Below are 16,252 nucleotides of genomic sequence, written 5' to 3'. Positions count from 1 at the left end.
TTTTCCTAATTTTAATTTTAAATCAGTATAAAAAGTTGTTTAAATGAAAATAACAGGCATACTACGTAATAATTTGGCTATATGAGGCAACTGTTGAAATTGACTCAATATGGGTACAAGAACACTTTATGGCAACAACAGAAACTATGGAATATATTCCCAAATCCTTCAAGCAGAAAGTCTTTTTTTTATTTTTATTATGTTAACGTTTGTGTTTTTTTTTTCAAGATCAGGCAGAAAGTCTTGCACTGTTTCACCACCCACGTACACACTCCCTATACCACCCCCGCAACCCCAGCCTCAAAGGTTGAGAAGTACTGACAAAGTAGTAGATAAAACACCCAGAGAAGGTGTGCACGCCGCACCTGCTCCTGCCTGAGGGAGGTCAGTTCTCCACTGGACCACCCTCCCTGGGGAATTGGGGGAGAGAGAGGGGTCTCCAAAAAGACAGAGCAGGTTCCTTACCCAATATGGTATGGGAAGGCTTACTTCTCACTGTAAATTGTTCACAAAGGGCCTTAAAATATTTATGCCCTAAGAAGGAAGTCCACTTGTGTACAGAGTTATATGTACAAAATAAACACTACTTATAAGTAGAAAAATAAAGTAATCCCCCAAAAGTGTACACATGTATACAATAAAATGGATATATATATATATATCCATATTATGTATGTTTGTTTGTGTGTGTGTGTGTGTGTGTGTGTAGTCACAAATAAAAGATATAAAAGGTTCATCTAGAAGTACAATGATTATTTCTGACTGATAGCATTGCTTTTCCTGTTACTAATTTGTATCTTCAAATTTCTCTACCATAAGCAGGAATCAATTTATACAAAAAAAAAGTTTTAAAGAAAAAATGGCATACTATTTGAAGATATTTAAATGCCTTTTTGGTGGAATGTTTGGACTATAATATAGAAAGCCTGTTTTTGAGAAATTTTGCACATATTATTTAAAGTATATTGACCACAGGTCCGCAAATATTCAAATGAAGCACGTGAGATTGAAGGTCAGAATTCTGGCTGTGAAAAACAGTATCACAGAAACAAATAATGAAAGGACAGGCACTCTCAGGGGTTAACTGTTAACAGCAAGAAATGATCTCTAAATCCTAATCCTGTCTTTTTAGACATGCTCTGCAGAGCCCCCAAGAGTTACATGTAGCCGGGAGGTCCCACACAGAGACATCTATTCTGGAGGGACTGCATTTAGGTATTACATCCATCCAGCTCTGAGAGGTAATGGCTGATGAGTGAAAGGATTTCCTGGAGAACGCTTTCACTGCCAGTGCTGACCTCAGTGTCCAGTGCTTTCTGATCAGCATACGTGCACTCCTGAGGGATTTCCAGGTTCTTCTCTAGAATCCTGAGTAGATTATCATGTTCGGCTTCATGTATAAAGCTTTGATCCATTTTCCTGGGCTTCTTCTGGCTTTTCTCATCTCTGTTCATAAAAAATAAATTTTAAATAATGAATAGTCAAATTTGGCCACTACAGAAAGCCCAAGATTTCTTTCCTAAATCTTCATCACACAGACACGCACTCCTTTGTACATCTGTACTATGCTGACTCAATCTCCTTCCTTTAGTGCACTTCCTTATTGGCCTCTGGAACTTGCTGTCCCTATCAAAAATCCCCTACGTACCTATACTTTCCTCTGAATGTTTCCTTTCCTTCTTGCTAAAAGGGGCCGACTTGCCAAATCCAGTCCCCACAGATGACCTTGCATCCCCTTGCTAAAGTGGTGCCATTCACTAAAGTGATGATCACTTTCTCTTTCTTGGCCTTTGTAACACCAGGCTTGTAGGTAAGGTTGGTGTCCTCCTTGCTCCTCATTGTCCACTGCAGGCCATTCTCCTTCTCTTCTTGTGCTGGATGGGACAGCTGTGAGTTTGGCTGGTAAGTGCTATCGGTAGGGCTATGCCCTGGAGAATTGCCCCCAGTTGACAACCCCCCCCCCCCCAGAAATGCCAGGGTGGTTACAACATCCCTTGGGAATGAGGAAGTGGCCCACAGCTAGTAACTGACTGATGGGACATAGAGAAACCAGCTCCCTTGACTCAAATTGGGACAATTCTGTGGTGCCCCCAGATCTCTCTGTTGGACCAGGTTCAGGCCACATTCTGGAAAAACCCACATCCCTGTTAATATTCTTCACCTTCCCTCTTTTGCTTCTCTCACTTCCTCATAGTCCCTCATGAGCACATCCTTTCAATAAATCACTTACACAAGTATCCCCAGCTCTGTGGGTGCTACTGTGGAATCTGACCTAAGAAACTGCTTCATAAACCCCAGTTTAGACTCTGCGTCATCAGACTGTATCATCTGTTACTCTTCAGTGTAACAGTCATTTATAGACACCCAGATCACATCCTTTCTTAAATTTTTCAGTTTGTCTCTTAACTGTGCACCTAAGACAACTCCAAATATGAGAGGATGAGCACACGTGTACACCACTATCAAGTGTTCTCACCTCCAATTCACATTACCCTTAACTCAGGAGAATGTCATGGGTATGGAAAGGTCTGGCCCTAATGTTTGCAGAACGTGGGCCAAAGTGCTAATGGAGGCCCATGCACTGTTGTCTAACTATTTATGTTTTCAATTAAGGTTACAAACTGTCGAATAATATATTCCATCTTCCTACCTTAACAGATATAGCTCCATAACAACTTAGAGTTGAAAAGGGTGAGAGTGGCCTCCGGTGGGCATGCCTCCAAAGCTCCACAGACTCACAATTTTATGGGACTGGATACAGATGGAGGAGGGTCAGGGTGGTATTGTCCAAAGCACAGGGCCCAAGGCAGGGTCCCCAGGTACCCTCAGTATAATGATGGACTGAACAAGATACTAAAACATTCTTTACAGGTTTGTAGCTTGAATTGTTGGTCACTAATTCAACTTGGAATGGTGGCTCATAGTGCCCTGAATAAAACTGCCTAATCAGAAGATGAGTTACTGAAAATGCTTACACCTTCTGTGTTGTCTGTCAGAGCTTTTCACTTCCCATTAGTTCCATGGAAACAGCACAATAGGCAGAGGGAACAGAAGGAGAAGGGTCAGCAGCACATTCCAGCTTGCTCTAGAATTTTCTGAGAAATCTAAATCACTGAGGCTCTAGAAGCTGTGTCAGCTTTGAGGGAAGTATCTACCATTCATTCGAAAATAGTTAGGAAACAAGTATTACCTGCCAAGCAATGTGCTAAGCACTGGAGATTAAAAGAAGAAAAGACACGGTCCCTGATGTAAAAGAACAAATAATTTAAGAAAAATAAAAACAACAGCAATGCATTATAATAATTGAGCTACTAAATACTCAGAGTGTAGCAAGAGCACAGGGAAAATGATACTGAATTTAACTGGCGGAATTAGGGCAAGACCCAGAAAAAAACAATTGAAACAATTTGAGTATAAGCTTTGGGGGCAAGCAGGAAGGTAGGCACTCAAGGCAGATGGGTCATGTCATGGAAAAGCATAGAGGTGGAAGAACAAGTGATGTAAGGAGAACCATAAATGCTGAGTATTGTTAGAATGTAAAACTGAAAAAGATAGGTCAAAGTCCAAAATATGTTATCATACCAACAATAGCCAAGGAGTTTAGACGTCATCATGTAAGCAAGGAAGCAGGAAGACTATTGCCTGTGGGATAATTTCATCAATTTGAATGATCATTTGTTAGCTAAACTGGAGAGTGAGTGGTGAAACTTAAGGCTCTGAGGTCAAAAAAAAAAAAAAAAAAAGACATGAAGAGCATCTATCTAAACCAGGCAGTGACTAAAGACAGGACAATAAAGACAGAAGAAATATTCTAGACCTAGAGTTATCAGAATTAGACATTGAGAACAAGAAAGAGGACTAAAGTTCTACCAAGCATAAAATTGGCATTTCAACCCATTCTCACATCCATTCTATGTCATTTAGGTGATTGTGATGGGGTATCAGTGACACCTCTATGTTGTGACCCATGACGATGTGTGGTGAGACTTTGTTTCAGCCTTCTGAGGCTTGACTGAGAGTCAGGCACTAGGTATCAAAGATGTGCTTATTTTGAGAAATGATTACATCAGGTACATTGTCTACCAATACTCATCGGCTGTGGTCCTGCCTCTCCCAAGTCCTAAATAAGACTGATCCATGCAACTAAGGAATACATAAATATGGCCGCTTATCTCTACCCTGTTTCCCACTGAAATTAACCCAGTTTGCAAACAAGCCCAAGAAATAACCAGAACTTCTTGTAGCACATTCAATATATGTTTCCTACTGGGACTTGTGAAGTATTTTAACCTTTTAACCATGAATTTGTTTAGGTAAATACTTACATTGTCTTTTGTTTCTCAATAGATTTTTTAATTCTTTTAAGTTTGTTAGCCACAACATGGGCTTCTTTATCAGCTGTGAGAGGCCTTTCTCTCTCCTGCTTTTGCTCCAGGAAAGTGCTCACATTTCTAGCATTCTGTTCTACATCTCCTCTCTTGAATCTGGAAACAAATGAAAAGAATGCTTGCCTTGAATATAATACTGTAAATAATAGAATGCAATCATATTTCCATCTACTGCTATCACCCCGATATATACCTTGAGTTTTTAATATCCATCTTTATGAGTTTTGTCCTGAACAGGCACATAGGTATTCTGGGTCAGCAAACTCCTTGGTAACTATTTCATGGTACAAAAGATGTTCCACCCCCCTTGTCCCAAACCTTACCCTTGGGGCAACAGCAATGAGAGCCCATGGAAATTTTTCCTGTAAGAATAGTCAGACACTCCACAGGCTGGAGACAGAGGACAATGAATTTCTCTATTTATGTACAGAAAAGGGACAGATGCCTCCCTCCCTCATGAAAGATGAGGGGGAAAAAAATTTAACCAAAAAAGTTTGCTCTTAATTTTATTGTTGTTGTAGTTATTCTTGTATTAATTCCACTGATCTTTAGGTCTGTCTCATAACAGAATCATAGGCCCATAGTATTAGGCAAATATATGTAAGTTCAGATTTCTTGATAGCCAAATCTTTCGTGGATTTTAGTGCCTCCTTAGTTTTTTCTCCTTTCTTCCAGTTTTATTGAGATATAATTGACATACAACATTGAATAAGTTTGAGGTGTACAACATGATGGTTTGACATATATATGTCAAATATATATATATATATATATATATATATCAAAATTACTACCATAATCAGATTAGTTAACACATCCTTCACCTCACACAGTTACTGTTTGTGTGTGTGTGTGTGTGTGTGTGTGTGTTAAGAACATTTAAGATCTACTCTCTTAGCAACTTTGAAGTATATAACACAGTATTGTTAGTTATAGTCACCATTCCGTATATTAGATCTCAAGAATTTATTCATCTTATTTCAGGAAGTTGGTACCCTTTGATCAACGTCTCCCCATTTCTCTCACCCACCAACCCCTGCCCAGCCCCTGGGAACCACTAATCTATTCTGTGTTTCTAGGAGTTAGGTTTTTTCAGATTCCACACATAAGTGAGATCACACAGTAAAATGTGGCTCTTTTTATGCAGGATGGAGAAAATCTTGGGTTCTCGCACCTAATTTTTTGGAATGTAACTACTTCTTTCTAGAGACCGGATGAACCCCAGGTATGGTCAGCCTTTACTATCCAGAAAGGTATCCAGTGTCTGGTCTTTATACCTTTTGAAATGTAAATGCCTTGGGACATAGTGGTCCAGACTTCCTGACACCTTGGGATTTAAATTAGAGGTCTAGTCCAGGTTGTAACCATTTGTCCCTTTCAGAACTGACCAATTAACTAGGTAAATGGCTATGGACCAAATTCTCATGGTACGTGAAGAGTGAAATGTTTCTTGCAGAAGTAAAATCAAATATTCCTTATCTTTATATCACATACATCAGGAAGCGAGGACTTTTGACAGAAGACTGAAACATCCACTTAAGTTTCATTCCCCTACAATAACTTATTAGCAAAATGCTGTGGATGGAGGTATAATCAATAGCCATATAACCATAGTTCATGATAGCATATCCTCCGTTGGGTCTATACAATAAAGTTTTTTTAAATGTAAATTGGAGACAAAGGGCTTTTCTCATGTCTTTATAGAACTAGCATGAAGAGGAATGCCGTTAGCTAGTGAAGAGTAAATAACTTGGTACACTGGTAAAGGAAGGAGTAAGAAAGAGGCCGTCTATGCCACATGACAAGGAATTTCAGGTAGTAGACCGTAACATAATAAAGATAGTAAACATTAGACTTACTATGGTCAGACGCTATTCTAGGTGTCTTAAATATATTAATTCATTTCGTACAACTCTATGAGGAAGGCACTGTTATGATCCCAATTTTGCAGACGAGGAAATGGAGAAATAAAAAGATTAAGCGACCTGCCCAAGATCCCACAGCTTCTATGTGTCAGAGTCCAGCCTCCAAGACAATGTTCTTAACCTTGACATTATGTTGCTTCTCTTTTTTACTTGAATGCAAGTTCCTGTGGTCTAGGCACATAATTCCATATTAAACAATGCCATTTTCTTCACAGTCCTTCATTTCTTAAAATCTAGATCACTTCAAAATAATCTTTCCTCTTCATTCTCTCTGATAACCTATATAGAACAAAGGTGCTCTAGAGATTGGACCTCAGTCAGTATGTGATAGTACTGTACTAAGTAATTTCATAACTTATTTTCATTTAATTCTCAACCCCAACCCTACGCATTATTACTGTCATCTCATTTTGCAAATGAGGAAACTAAGGCTCAGAGCCATTAAGTAGCTGTCTGGAAGTGACGGAGCTAGCAGGGAGCAGAGACAGGCTCCCAAACTGTGCCTGACTGTGAAGGGTGTGCTCTTGAGCACGCACTGAAACTGTCACTAAACACTGAACTGCTCCACACAACTATTTTTCCCAGAGACCAGATTCGAGAAGGTTGACAGGTATGCTAGTATTTGAAAAGCTCCTAGAGGTACAGATTAAGCCCTGACAAAGCCTTAGATTTGTTGATGCTCTGGGGCTATTTAGGATTAAATCAAGCTGTATAAGATCAAGGATTTGACCAGTACGTTCTGTAGAGAACCCAAAATTCCGTCAAGAAATGCCAAGATTCAACTCCTTGAGCAGAATTAAACCTTTGATGTTTTTGTGAAATATTTTACTTTTAAACATCTTAAATGTTTAGTATAAATATAGTATACATACACACACACATATATGAATAAAGAATACAGTTATTTTGGGATTTCTATTTTGCAGTTAGGCTTTCAGAAATATACCAGAGGTACTAAATTAGGTTTGTTTCTAACTAAAACTTATAGCCAAGCTTGAAAGCAAAGTAGGTAAGTATAAACTTCTTGGTGGTTCAGAAATGTATTTTTCTTGTCTCAACAACAAAGGTAAAAGGAACAATTTGATTGCAATTCCCAAAACACAACATAGATTCCATTATCATTATTACTTTAAATATACACCATCAATGATTATTCATTACCATAAGTTTACTTATGTGGGAACAAGTTTCATTAAACTTTGCAACCTAAACAAGATTCTGTGGCCTTACTTATATGAAGCTTCCATGGCTTAAAGTAGTTTGAAATTGTCTGAAGTAAATAAGGCTTTCTATTCTGATCCCAAAATATGTGATCAAGTTTAATCCAGGATACAGTGTTATTTATTTAATAAATTATACTTTTGTATAATTTATACTTTATCAAAACTGGAATATTATATTTAATTTTAAGCTGCTTCATGCTATAGCAATATAAAATTTAGCAAGGCATCAGTGTCAGTAAGTTATAGTTCTCATAACTACAAATTAAAAACAATAAAATACCCCAACAATAAATGCTCTAGCATATTGTGAGGATACTTCAATTTTATGAGGGATACGTGTGTGCCTAAACATTCAATTTGTTTTGCAAAGAATCTAGGTATTTACTAAACCTAGTATTTACTGAACCAAGGTATTAACGAGACCTAGATAAAAATACAATAGTAAAAAGAAAACAAAAAATGGAGAAGGGAACTAAGTAAAGAAGATACTTTGTAATAGCACAAGTAAAAATATTTTATAAAGAATTAAACTAGAAAGGTGTATTCTTTAATATGCATTCTGATAACAAATGGGCACCAAAAATAGTAATAAATATTATAATACAACAAGTTAGTAAACTTTCTTCAACTCAAAGGAATGAATCTAACTAATTACAAATAAAAACAAAATATCTTAAATGACTTACAAAAAAAATAGTGCTGGTAACTTTTCCATTTTTCTTAGCTTTTCAACGAGAAGTGGGAACATTTCTTCCATGTTTAATGAACTAAAAACCGAATTGGGTCTAAGATTCCTCAGGACTCTTTTGGCCTATAGCAATAAATAAAATATTATTTGTTTTAAGTTCTGCATAATAAAGGAATTACAACTTTTGGCTATAATGTAAGTAAATTATATTATACTTCTGAATAGAAGGAAATATCTAAGTTAAAATATATTTATATATATATATACATATATATATACATATATATAACATGTATATGCAATTTAACGTGAAATTTTTTAACAAGCACAAATCAGTCAGGAAGAGGATTATTCAGTAAATAATGCTGATTTCACTATGGCAGAAGGTAGGGTAAGTCAGTTTTTCTCCATGTCAAGTAGAAAAAATCATTTCCAAATACATTTTAAAGAATATTAATGAAAAATAAGCAGAAGAAAGTATAAGTAAATATTTCTCAATGGGAGGAAGTATCTAAGTTAAAATATATTTGAAAAAATCACATGAGAAAACTTTAATATATGTCACTCAGAAAATTCAATATGTGCCAATAAGGCAACCTTGACCATCAACTTACTTAAAATAAATATACATAACTTATATGACCCCAGGTTAAAATTTTAATATACAAATAGTTTATACAAACTGAAATAAAAATCACAAAAGGAAAAAAAAGGAGTGAAAAATTCTTTTCAGCTACTATTACTGTGATTACAGACTCTGTACTGCCACAGCATCAAGAACACCAACTTTCTAGATAGTGACACCTCTGTTCTAATCTGTTGTGACATCTAGCAGGAACCAGTAGCTCTGGCACATGATTTAGGAGGCACAGAAGATGAGACAAAGACCAATTTCCTCTCTCTTTTTATTCTATCTGAGACTCATTAGACTTCATGTTCAGCTTAAAATTCTAAAATGAAAAGTAAAGATTTTTTAAAAATAGTAATGACTGAACAATGCAACTTAAGAAAACAACAAAGATAGCATGCTTCTCCAGAAATGTGTGAACATTACCTCCTCTGCATTGCCATTTTTAATCCAACTTGTTAATTCTGCCTGAAGCTCTCTTCATACTTTCTAGCATCCAACTTTTTAATTACTATTTTATTCTTAAAATGAATGAATTCCTCTGGACACAACTCCTTGAAAGAAATACCACAAAATTAATAAATCATCCAAGAAATCCAAAGATACTTCTCAATTATGCATTTCATTAACAGAATTAAAAGCTTCTTGAGAGTATACATGACAGTTGAACTTCTTTTTATCTCCCCATAGTTTTAGTACATAAATCTAATAGGATAGATGAACTCTTCAAAAAAAGAATGCAGAGCAAAGCCAAATAGATGAAAACAGACAGTAATTAAGGCATAGAGGAAGAAGGGGTGTACAGTGCAAGAAAATGGAGGAATATAAATCCAGGATGCAAGAAGAGAATAAAGCATTACAGTTATCTCAGAAATTGAAAGAAGAAATATATTCAGGAATTCAATACCATTCCATCCCATTAGAGTAAAACATAGTATGTTGGAAAGAAAAATGTCTGAGAAGGGGTACTGTATTTTGGAAAGAGTCCATTGATAATTTAAAAGATCAGATGCAAGTGATTAGAAAGGGTGAGAGTTTGTCTTTCTGAACAGCAATGTCACCATCCACTATAACATAATTAATTCAAATTAATTGCAAAATTATTATTTACCTGGGCCCTTGGCCAACTTTGCCAGAATTGAAACATGGTGTCATAAAGCTGGATGATTCTCGAGGTGAAAGGATAAGATCAGAAGGGAATCCATACCTTTCAATCTACATGCAAAACAAAATTAAAATTTTAATATTCCTTTTATTTTATTGATGTTCCATCCTTTGCCTCAGAGTCACTATCATGAACCCAAAGACATTGAAAACAGCATTAACTATTGTAATAACTACCAGTATGTACAGTATCAGATAGGTAATAGACTTATCGGGGTTGTCACTTGTGAGATATATAAATGTCTAATCAATAGTATGTTGTTTTGTATACCTGAAAACTATTTTAAAAAATGGAAAAAAATATTTTTTAAAAGTTTCTCACAGAAAAGCAAAAAGAAAACATCACTTATCTAAATTGTTTCAAATGCTGATAAAGCTCTCCAAAAAGTTTTTGTATTATTTCCTAATGCCTTTTTCATGGGCTAGTTCTCTATAAACTGCTTCCACATTTCAAATCAGAGTATTGGGAAGCTAAAATATTTGTGGACTCAGTTTAAACAAGAAAACAAGCCCTCTATCCAGCAGCTGAAACTGAAATTGGTTTAATTATGAATATGATTCTTTGCTTCGAGTACCAAGTCAGGCTAACAAGGGGCAAATTTTATTTGCTTAATAAAGATCAGAGCTGGGTTAACTTAAGCCTAAGGTTCTCAGATCACTTTCAAGACACTCAAGGAAACTTCTCCCCTAGGTCACTAACTTGGTTTCAACTTTAAGCCGTCTGGACAGCATCATTAATTTTTCCACAGATATTTTAAAGTATAATAAAAATTCCTGTTATCAAAAAAAAGTTTGTATTGTAGTATCTTCTGCTTCATCCACTTTGATATGAATCAATTGCCTTTGGGACCATAATCCCTGAGGATGTTAATAGGTATCCTTCAAAAGAAAAGGGGGCGTGTGTGTTTTCAAAGCCTATTAAATAGGCTTTATTCAAGGTTTCACATTGGAAATGTAAAATCTCAAAGAGGGGACTACATAGTATGCAGATTTCTCCAAAATGATTTGAAATAGGATACTTGTTTTGGTCAATAGCAGTTAACAAGTTATGACACTCAGGTTGGAAATCTGGGCTAAGAAAAGCCATTCCAAAACACAATACAGTTGAAAAATAAATTGTTTTGTGAATGGAAAGTGTGGGATCAAATATATGGTGATAGAAAGAGAACTGACTCCTCTGTGTAAGGTTAACACATCGATGTGATATATAGATGATGTATTACAGAATTGCAAATTGAAATCTGGGTAACTTTACTAACCATTGACACCCCAATAAACTTAATTAAAAAACATGCAATAGAGTTTGAATCAGAAGATCTAGTTTTAATTCCACCTATAAATGCTAGTTGCTCATCTATAATATAGAAATTCAAATATTTCTGCTCCCATCTTACAGACTGTGTAAAACCAAACAGGATAAATATATCAGCACATGTTTTTTAAACTTTTTAAAACTAGTAGATAAATAAGTCCTGAAGATCTAATGTGCACTATGGTGATTATAGAAACAATATCTGTACTAAAACATCGAACATGTTAAGAGATGAGATCTTAATTATTCTTGCCACAAAAAAGAAACAATAATTTTGTGACCTGATAGAGGTTTTAGCTAAGGCTACAAGGCAAACCATATTGCAATATGTTAAATTAATCAAATCAACATGTTGTATACCTTAAACTTACACGTTATTATGTTAAATATATTTTAATTAAAATTAATTACGTTTTGAATTAGGCGTGTTAAAAAAACTATTAGGATCCAAATAATTGAATGGAATCACCATTTAGCATCTCTCAGTTTGAGTATTGAAAGCTAGCTAGATAGTAAGGACCACATTTTGCCAAAATAGTAAATGAATATATTATTTGGAATATTAGCATGTTGTTCTCTATTATTACAACTTGAAAGTGGTAACTTATTTCACTTAAATAAAATAAAAAAAAACAAAATAAATCCAAGAATTATCATAATTTTTTAAGACTTAAATCTTCCATTTTGGTCACTAGAGTGCTTATGATTTCTTAAGTCTCTTAGCCTTGTACAGAAGCCTGAGTTTCCTCATTTCTTAAATGGAGGACAATTCCACCTATGACACAGATTTTGTTGTAACAATTAAGTTAGACAATATATGTATTAGGCCTAGTAAAATACCTGGCACATGATGATTCCTCAACTGTCAAGGTGATTGATTAAGTAATGTATAGTTCTTAATTTTTAAATCAGTTTAACAAATCTATGCCTTAAAAGCTTGGAATTTGACGTCATCAAAATGACGGCGTGAGGTGAGCCTCTGGAAATCTCCCCTAGAATTTACAACAAATTGAACAACTATAACTCCACAAAGGACTCCCTGCACAGCAGAGTCCTAAAGAAATAGAACAAAAAATCATCAGATTTGTTTGGAACCACAAAAGACCCCGAATAGCCAAAGCAATCTTAAGAAAAAAGAACAATGCTGGAGGTATCACACTCCCTGACGTTAGCTTGTACTACAGGACAACAATAATCAAAACAGCATGGTTTTGGCAGAAAAACAGACCCATAGACCATTGGAATGGAATTTAGAACCCAGAAATAAACCCACATAAATACGGACAGATAATTTTTGACAAAGAAGCAAAAACATACAATGGAGAAAAGACAGGCTCTTCAATAAATGGTGCAGGCAGAATTGGAAAGCCACGTGCAAAAGAATGAAACTGGAATGCTATCTGTCACCATGTACCAAAATTAATTCAAAATGGATCAAAGTATAAGACCTGAAACAATAAACTACATAGAAGAAAACATAGGTACTAAACTTATGGACCTTGGGTTCAAAGAGCATTTTATGAATTTGATTCCAAAGGCATCGGAAGTAAAAGCTAAAATAAATGAATGGGACTATATCAAACTTAAAAGTTTCTGCACAGCAAAAGAAACCATCGACAAAATAAAGAGGCAACCAACTGAATGGGAGAAGATTTTTGCAAACAGTGCCTCCAAATATACAAGGAACTCATGCAACTCAACAACAAAAAAACAAACAACCCAGTCAAAAAATGGGCAGAGGACTTGAAGAGACATTTCTCCAAAGAAGACATACAAATGGTCAATAGACATATGAAAAAATGCTCAACATCACTAATCATCAGAGAAATAGAAATAAAATCCACAATGAGGTATCACCTCACCCCAGTTAGAATGGCTATCATCAACAAGACAAAAATAGCAACAAGTGTAGAAGAGGCTGTGGAGAAAAAGGAACCCTCATACACTATTGGTGGGTATGCAGACTGGTGCAGCCACTATGGAAAGCAGTGTGGAAGTTCCTCAAAAAACTACGAGTAGAATTACCATATGACCTAGCAATCCCTCTCCTGGATATCTACCCAAAAAATCTGAAAACATTTATCCATAAAGCCAAGTGTGCTCCAATGTTCATTGCAGCTTTATTTACAGTGGCCAAGACATGGAAACAACCAAAATGTCCTTCAATAGATGAATGGATAAAGAAGTTGTGGTATATATACAATGGAATACTATTCGGCAGTAAGAAAAGATGATATAGGACCATTTGTGACAACATGGATGGATCTTGAGAGTATAATGCTAAGCGAAATAAGTCAGGCAGAAAAAGCAGAGAACCATATGATTTCATTGATATGTGGTATATAAACCAAAAACAACAAAAGAATAAGACAAACAAATGAGAAACAAAAACTCATAGACACAGATAATGGGTTAGTGGTTACCAGAGGGTAAGGGGGATCAAATATATGGTGACAGAAGGAGAACTGACTCTGGGTGGTGAAACACAATGGGACTTATAGATGATGTAATACAGAATTGTACACCTAAAATCTATGTTACTTTACTAACAATTATCACCCCAATAAACTTTAATTTAAAAAAAAAAAAGCTTGGAATTCAATTCAGTTCTCTACCAAACAATAACTATTGAGCTGGCAAACTGAGCCAGTGGAGGGAGCAAAGGAAGAGAAAGAAAAGGTCATAGTGTATTATAGAAGTGTACACTAGAAATATAATGTTATTAACCAATGTCACCGCCAAAAAGTTAACTTTTAAAAAGTCATAGATTTGTCATTCTTCATTGATAAACACAATAGTATTATACCATGATGTCATTTTTGCAAACCGCGTTATCCCTAACGCCATAGGTGACTATAAGCATTGATCCATGTTGAACAGAGCCTGACAGCAGTTATTCCAAGGACTTCCTGGTGCTAGAGCTCTCCAGGAGTGAGCAGCTGTTCCTGTGTGGCATAATTGGTGGCAAAGGCCAGACTCTGCTCTTTGCCAGAAACAAGCCTTCTATGGACTGAAGGCAATCCCTCACCTCAGTTGGATTAAGGTCAGCTCACTCATTCTGCCCACCGCTTCCCTTCAGAAACAATTTTAGTGATAGAGCTATAGAGGAGACAACTAAGGTTGATGGCTCTTCTCTTCATGTTGCTATAATTTATTATGCTTTTTCTTGCAACTCAGTACTTTCATATTAATCTGAAGTATACTGCACAATTATCATTTACTCATATGGAAAGGTCTACTTGCTTTTATCACTGCTACTTTAGGAAACATCCTGTGTAAACACATGTTACACACACAGCTATAAAAACATATTTCATCACGTCCAAGCCTTTGTGTTCATTCTGTATTCCTGCTGGAAAGGTCCAAAGGTCTTAAGAAGATCCATACCACAGCATAACCTTTGCAGAAGCCACATAGGGTCAGAGCACACTGTAGCAGGTCCACTGCTTTCCAGTTACTCCATTAATAGCTACTGAAAATAGAGGAAAGTCACTTGGACCAAATGACAATCTTGCCAAGTATCCAAACCACTACACTTGTTGCTACTGAAAGATAACTTGCCTTGAACCATCCTACATAAAATAAATTTTTAAAAATATTAGGCTGTTTTTAAAATGCCATGTAATAATGGGGAAAGAAACGAGAGATGGAGGGAGGGAGAAGGAGGGGAGAGAGTGAGAGAATCGAGAGAGAGAGAGAGAGGAGAGAGAGAGAGAGAGAGAGAGAGAGAAGAGAGAGAGAGAGAGAAAGGAGTCTTCTTATTTATATGTGGGTTATCATCTGTATTCTAGTTTTTGGGTGTGAGTTAGGTCACTGGAATTTTGTCCATATTTTAGTTTTATTTACATTTTGGATTGGGTCATTGCCACACAAATGAGAAACTACCATCATAAAATCCAATTAGAAAGTCGCCATTATTACGATTCATTTGGTTGCTTTTAGAAGCCATTGTCATAGCCCAAAGCCTATAAGGTGGGCTCCTTCATTCCCTCATTCAGGTATTTGTTCAACAGACCATTCAGAAGACAACGATGAGAGAGCAGGCTCTGGAATCAATGATATTGCATACTGGTCCCACAACTTACTTAGTGGTGCAACAGTGAATTAGTCAAGTTCTCTATGATTCACCTTCCTCATTTGCAAATTGGGAATATCAATAAAGAATCCATCCTAAAATTGTTGTGATAGTTAAAAGAGACAAAATATGTAAAATTCTTAAAACACAAAGTAAGTGCCAACTTAGGTTGGCTATCGTTCTTTAACATACATTTCTTAAGCACCTTTTATATACATAGCAGTTTGTTAGGAACTATAAGGACAAAAAATTTGTCTTCAATGAATTCTTCTAGTAAGATAAAGAAGACATGAATGTAAACAACTTTAGTAGCAAGCTGACCATCATTGTTGTCATTAAGAAATGCAGATAAGGTGCCGTGGAGAGATGACGTCCAGCTAAGAAAGTCTTAGATGGATTCTGAAGATGTTTCACATTAGAAGAGTCCTAAAAGATAAACAGGATCTGGACAACTGGCATTTGGCATCTGGGGTGAAATATTCTAGAAACAATATAGCACGAGGGCATCCAGGTAAGACATATCAAGCGGATAAATAGAAAGGACTATGGGGCCAGGTGATAGACGACCTTCTTAGGAAGCCAAGCTAGGAGCTGTGCATGTAGCCATTTCCAAAGGAAAGCCACTAAAGACTTAGCAAAATCAGAATTATCTTTATTATTTATCTAAATTAGCCTTGCAGATCCAAAAATATTATTTAGGCAGAACATGGAACTACTTCTTGTGACATCAAATATTTTAAAGAAAGCTTCATGTGCCTTAAAAATTGTCACATTAGAAGGCTTAATATGACAACAGAATTAAGAAAATATTTAACTTGCCAGATCTTGGAAGACAAACTATTGACTAAT

The 16,252-nt window shown here is 35.9% G+C and overlaps 1 protein-coding gene across 1 annotated transcript in view; it reads right to left on the bottom strand.

Annotated features, from left to right (window-relative positions):
* LOC117038325 (probable ATP-dependent RNA helicase DDX60) overlaps positions 1–16,252 on the bottom strand; it is a 79,775-nt gene that overhangs the window by 22,513 nt on the left and 41,010 nt on the right. Inside the window, 7 exon segments of the mRNA XM_033135224.1 lie at positions 1,299–1,446; positions 4,326–4,484; positions 8,223–8,347; positions 9,279–9,328; positions 9,331–9,406; positions 9,964–10,019; positions 10,022–10,067. Of these exon segments, the coding sequence (XP_032991115.1) occupies positions 1,299–1,446; positions 4,326–4,484; positions 8,223–8,347; positions 9,279–9,328; positions 9,331–9,406; positions 9,964–10,019; positions 10,022–10,067 (660 nt within the window).

The sequence above is a fragment of the Rhinolophus ferrumequinum genome, chromosome 18 (assembly GCF_004115265.2).
Source record: "Rhinolophus ferrumequinum isolate MPI-CBG mRhiFer1 chromosome 18, mRhiFer1_v1.p, whole genome shotgun sequence".
NCBI classification, from domain to species: domain Eukaryota; kingdom Metazoa; phylum Chordata; class Mammalia; order Chiroptera; family Rhinolophidae; genus Rhinolophus; species Rhinolophus ferrumequinum.
This window is presented reverse-complemented; position numbering and strand designations above follow the sequence as displayed.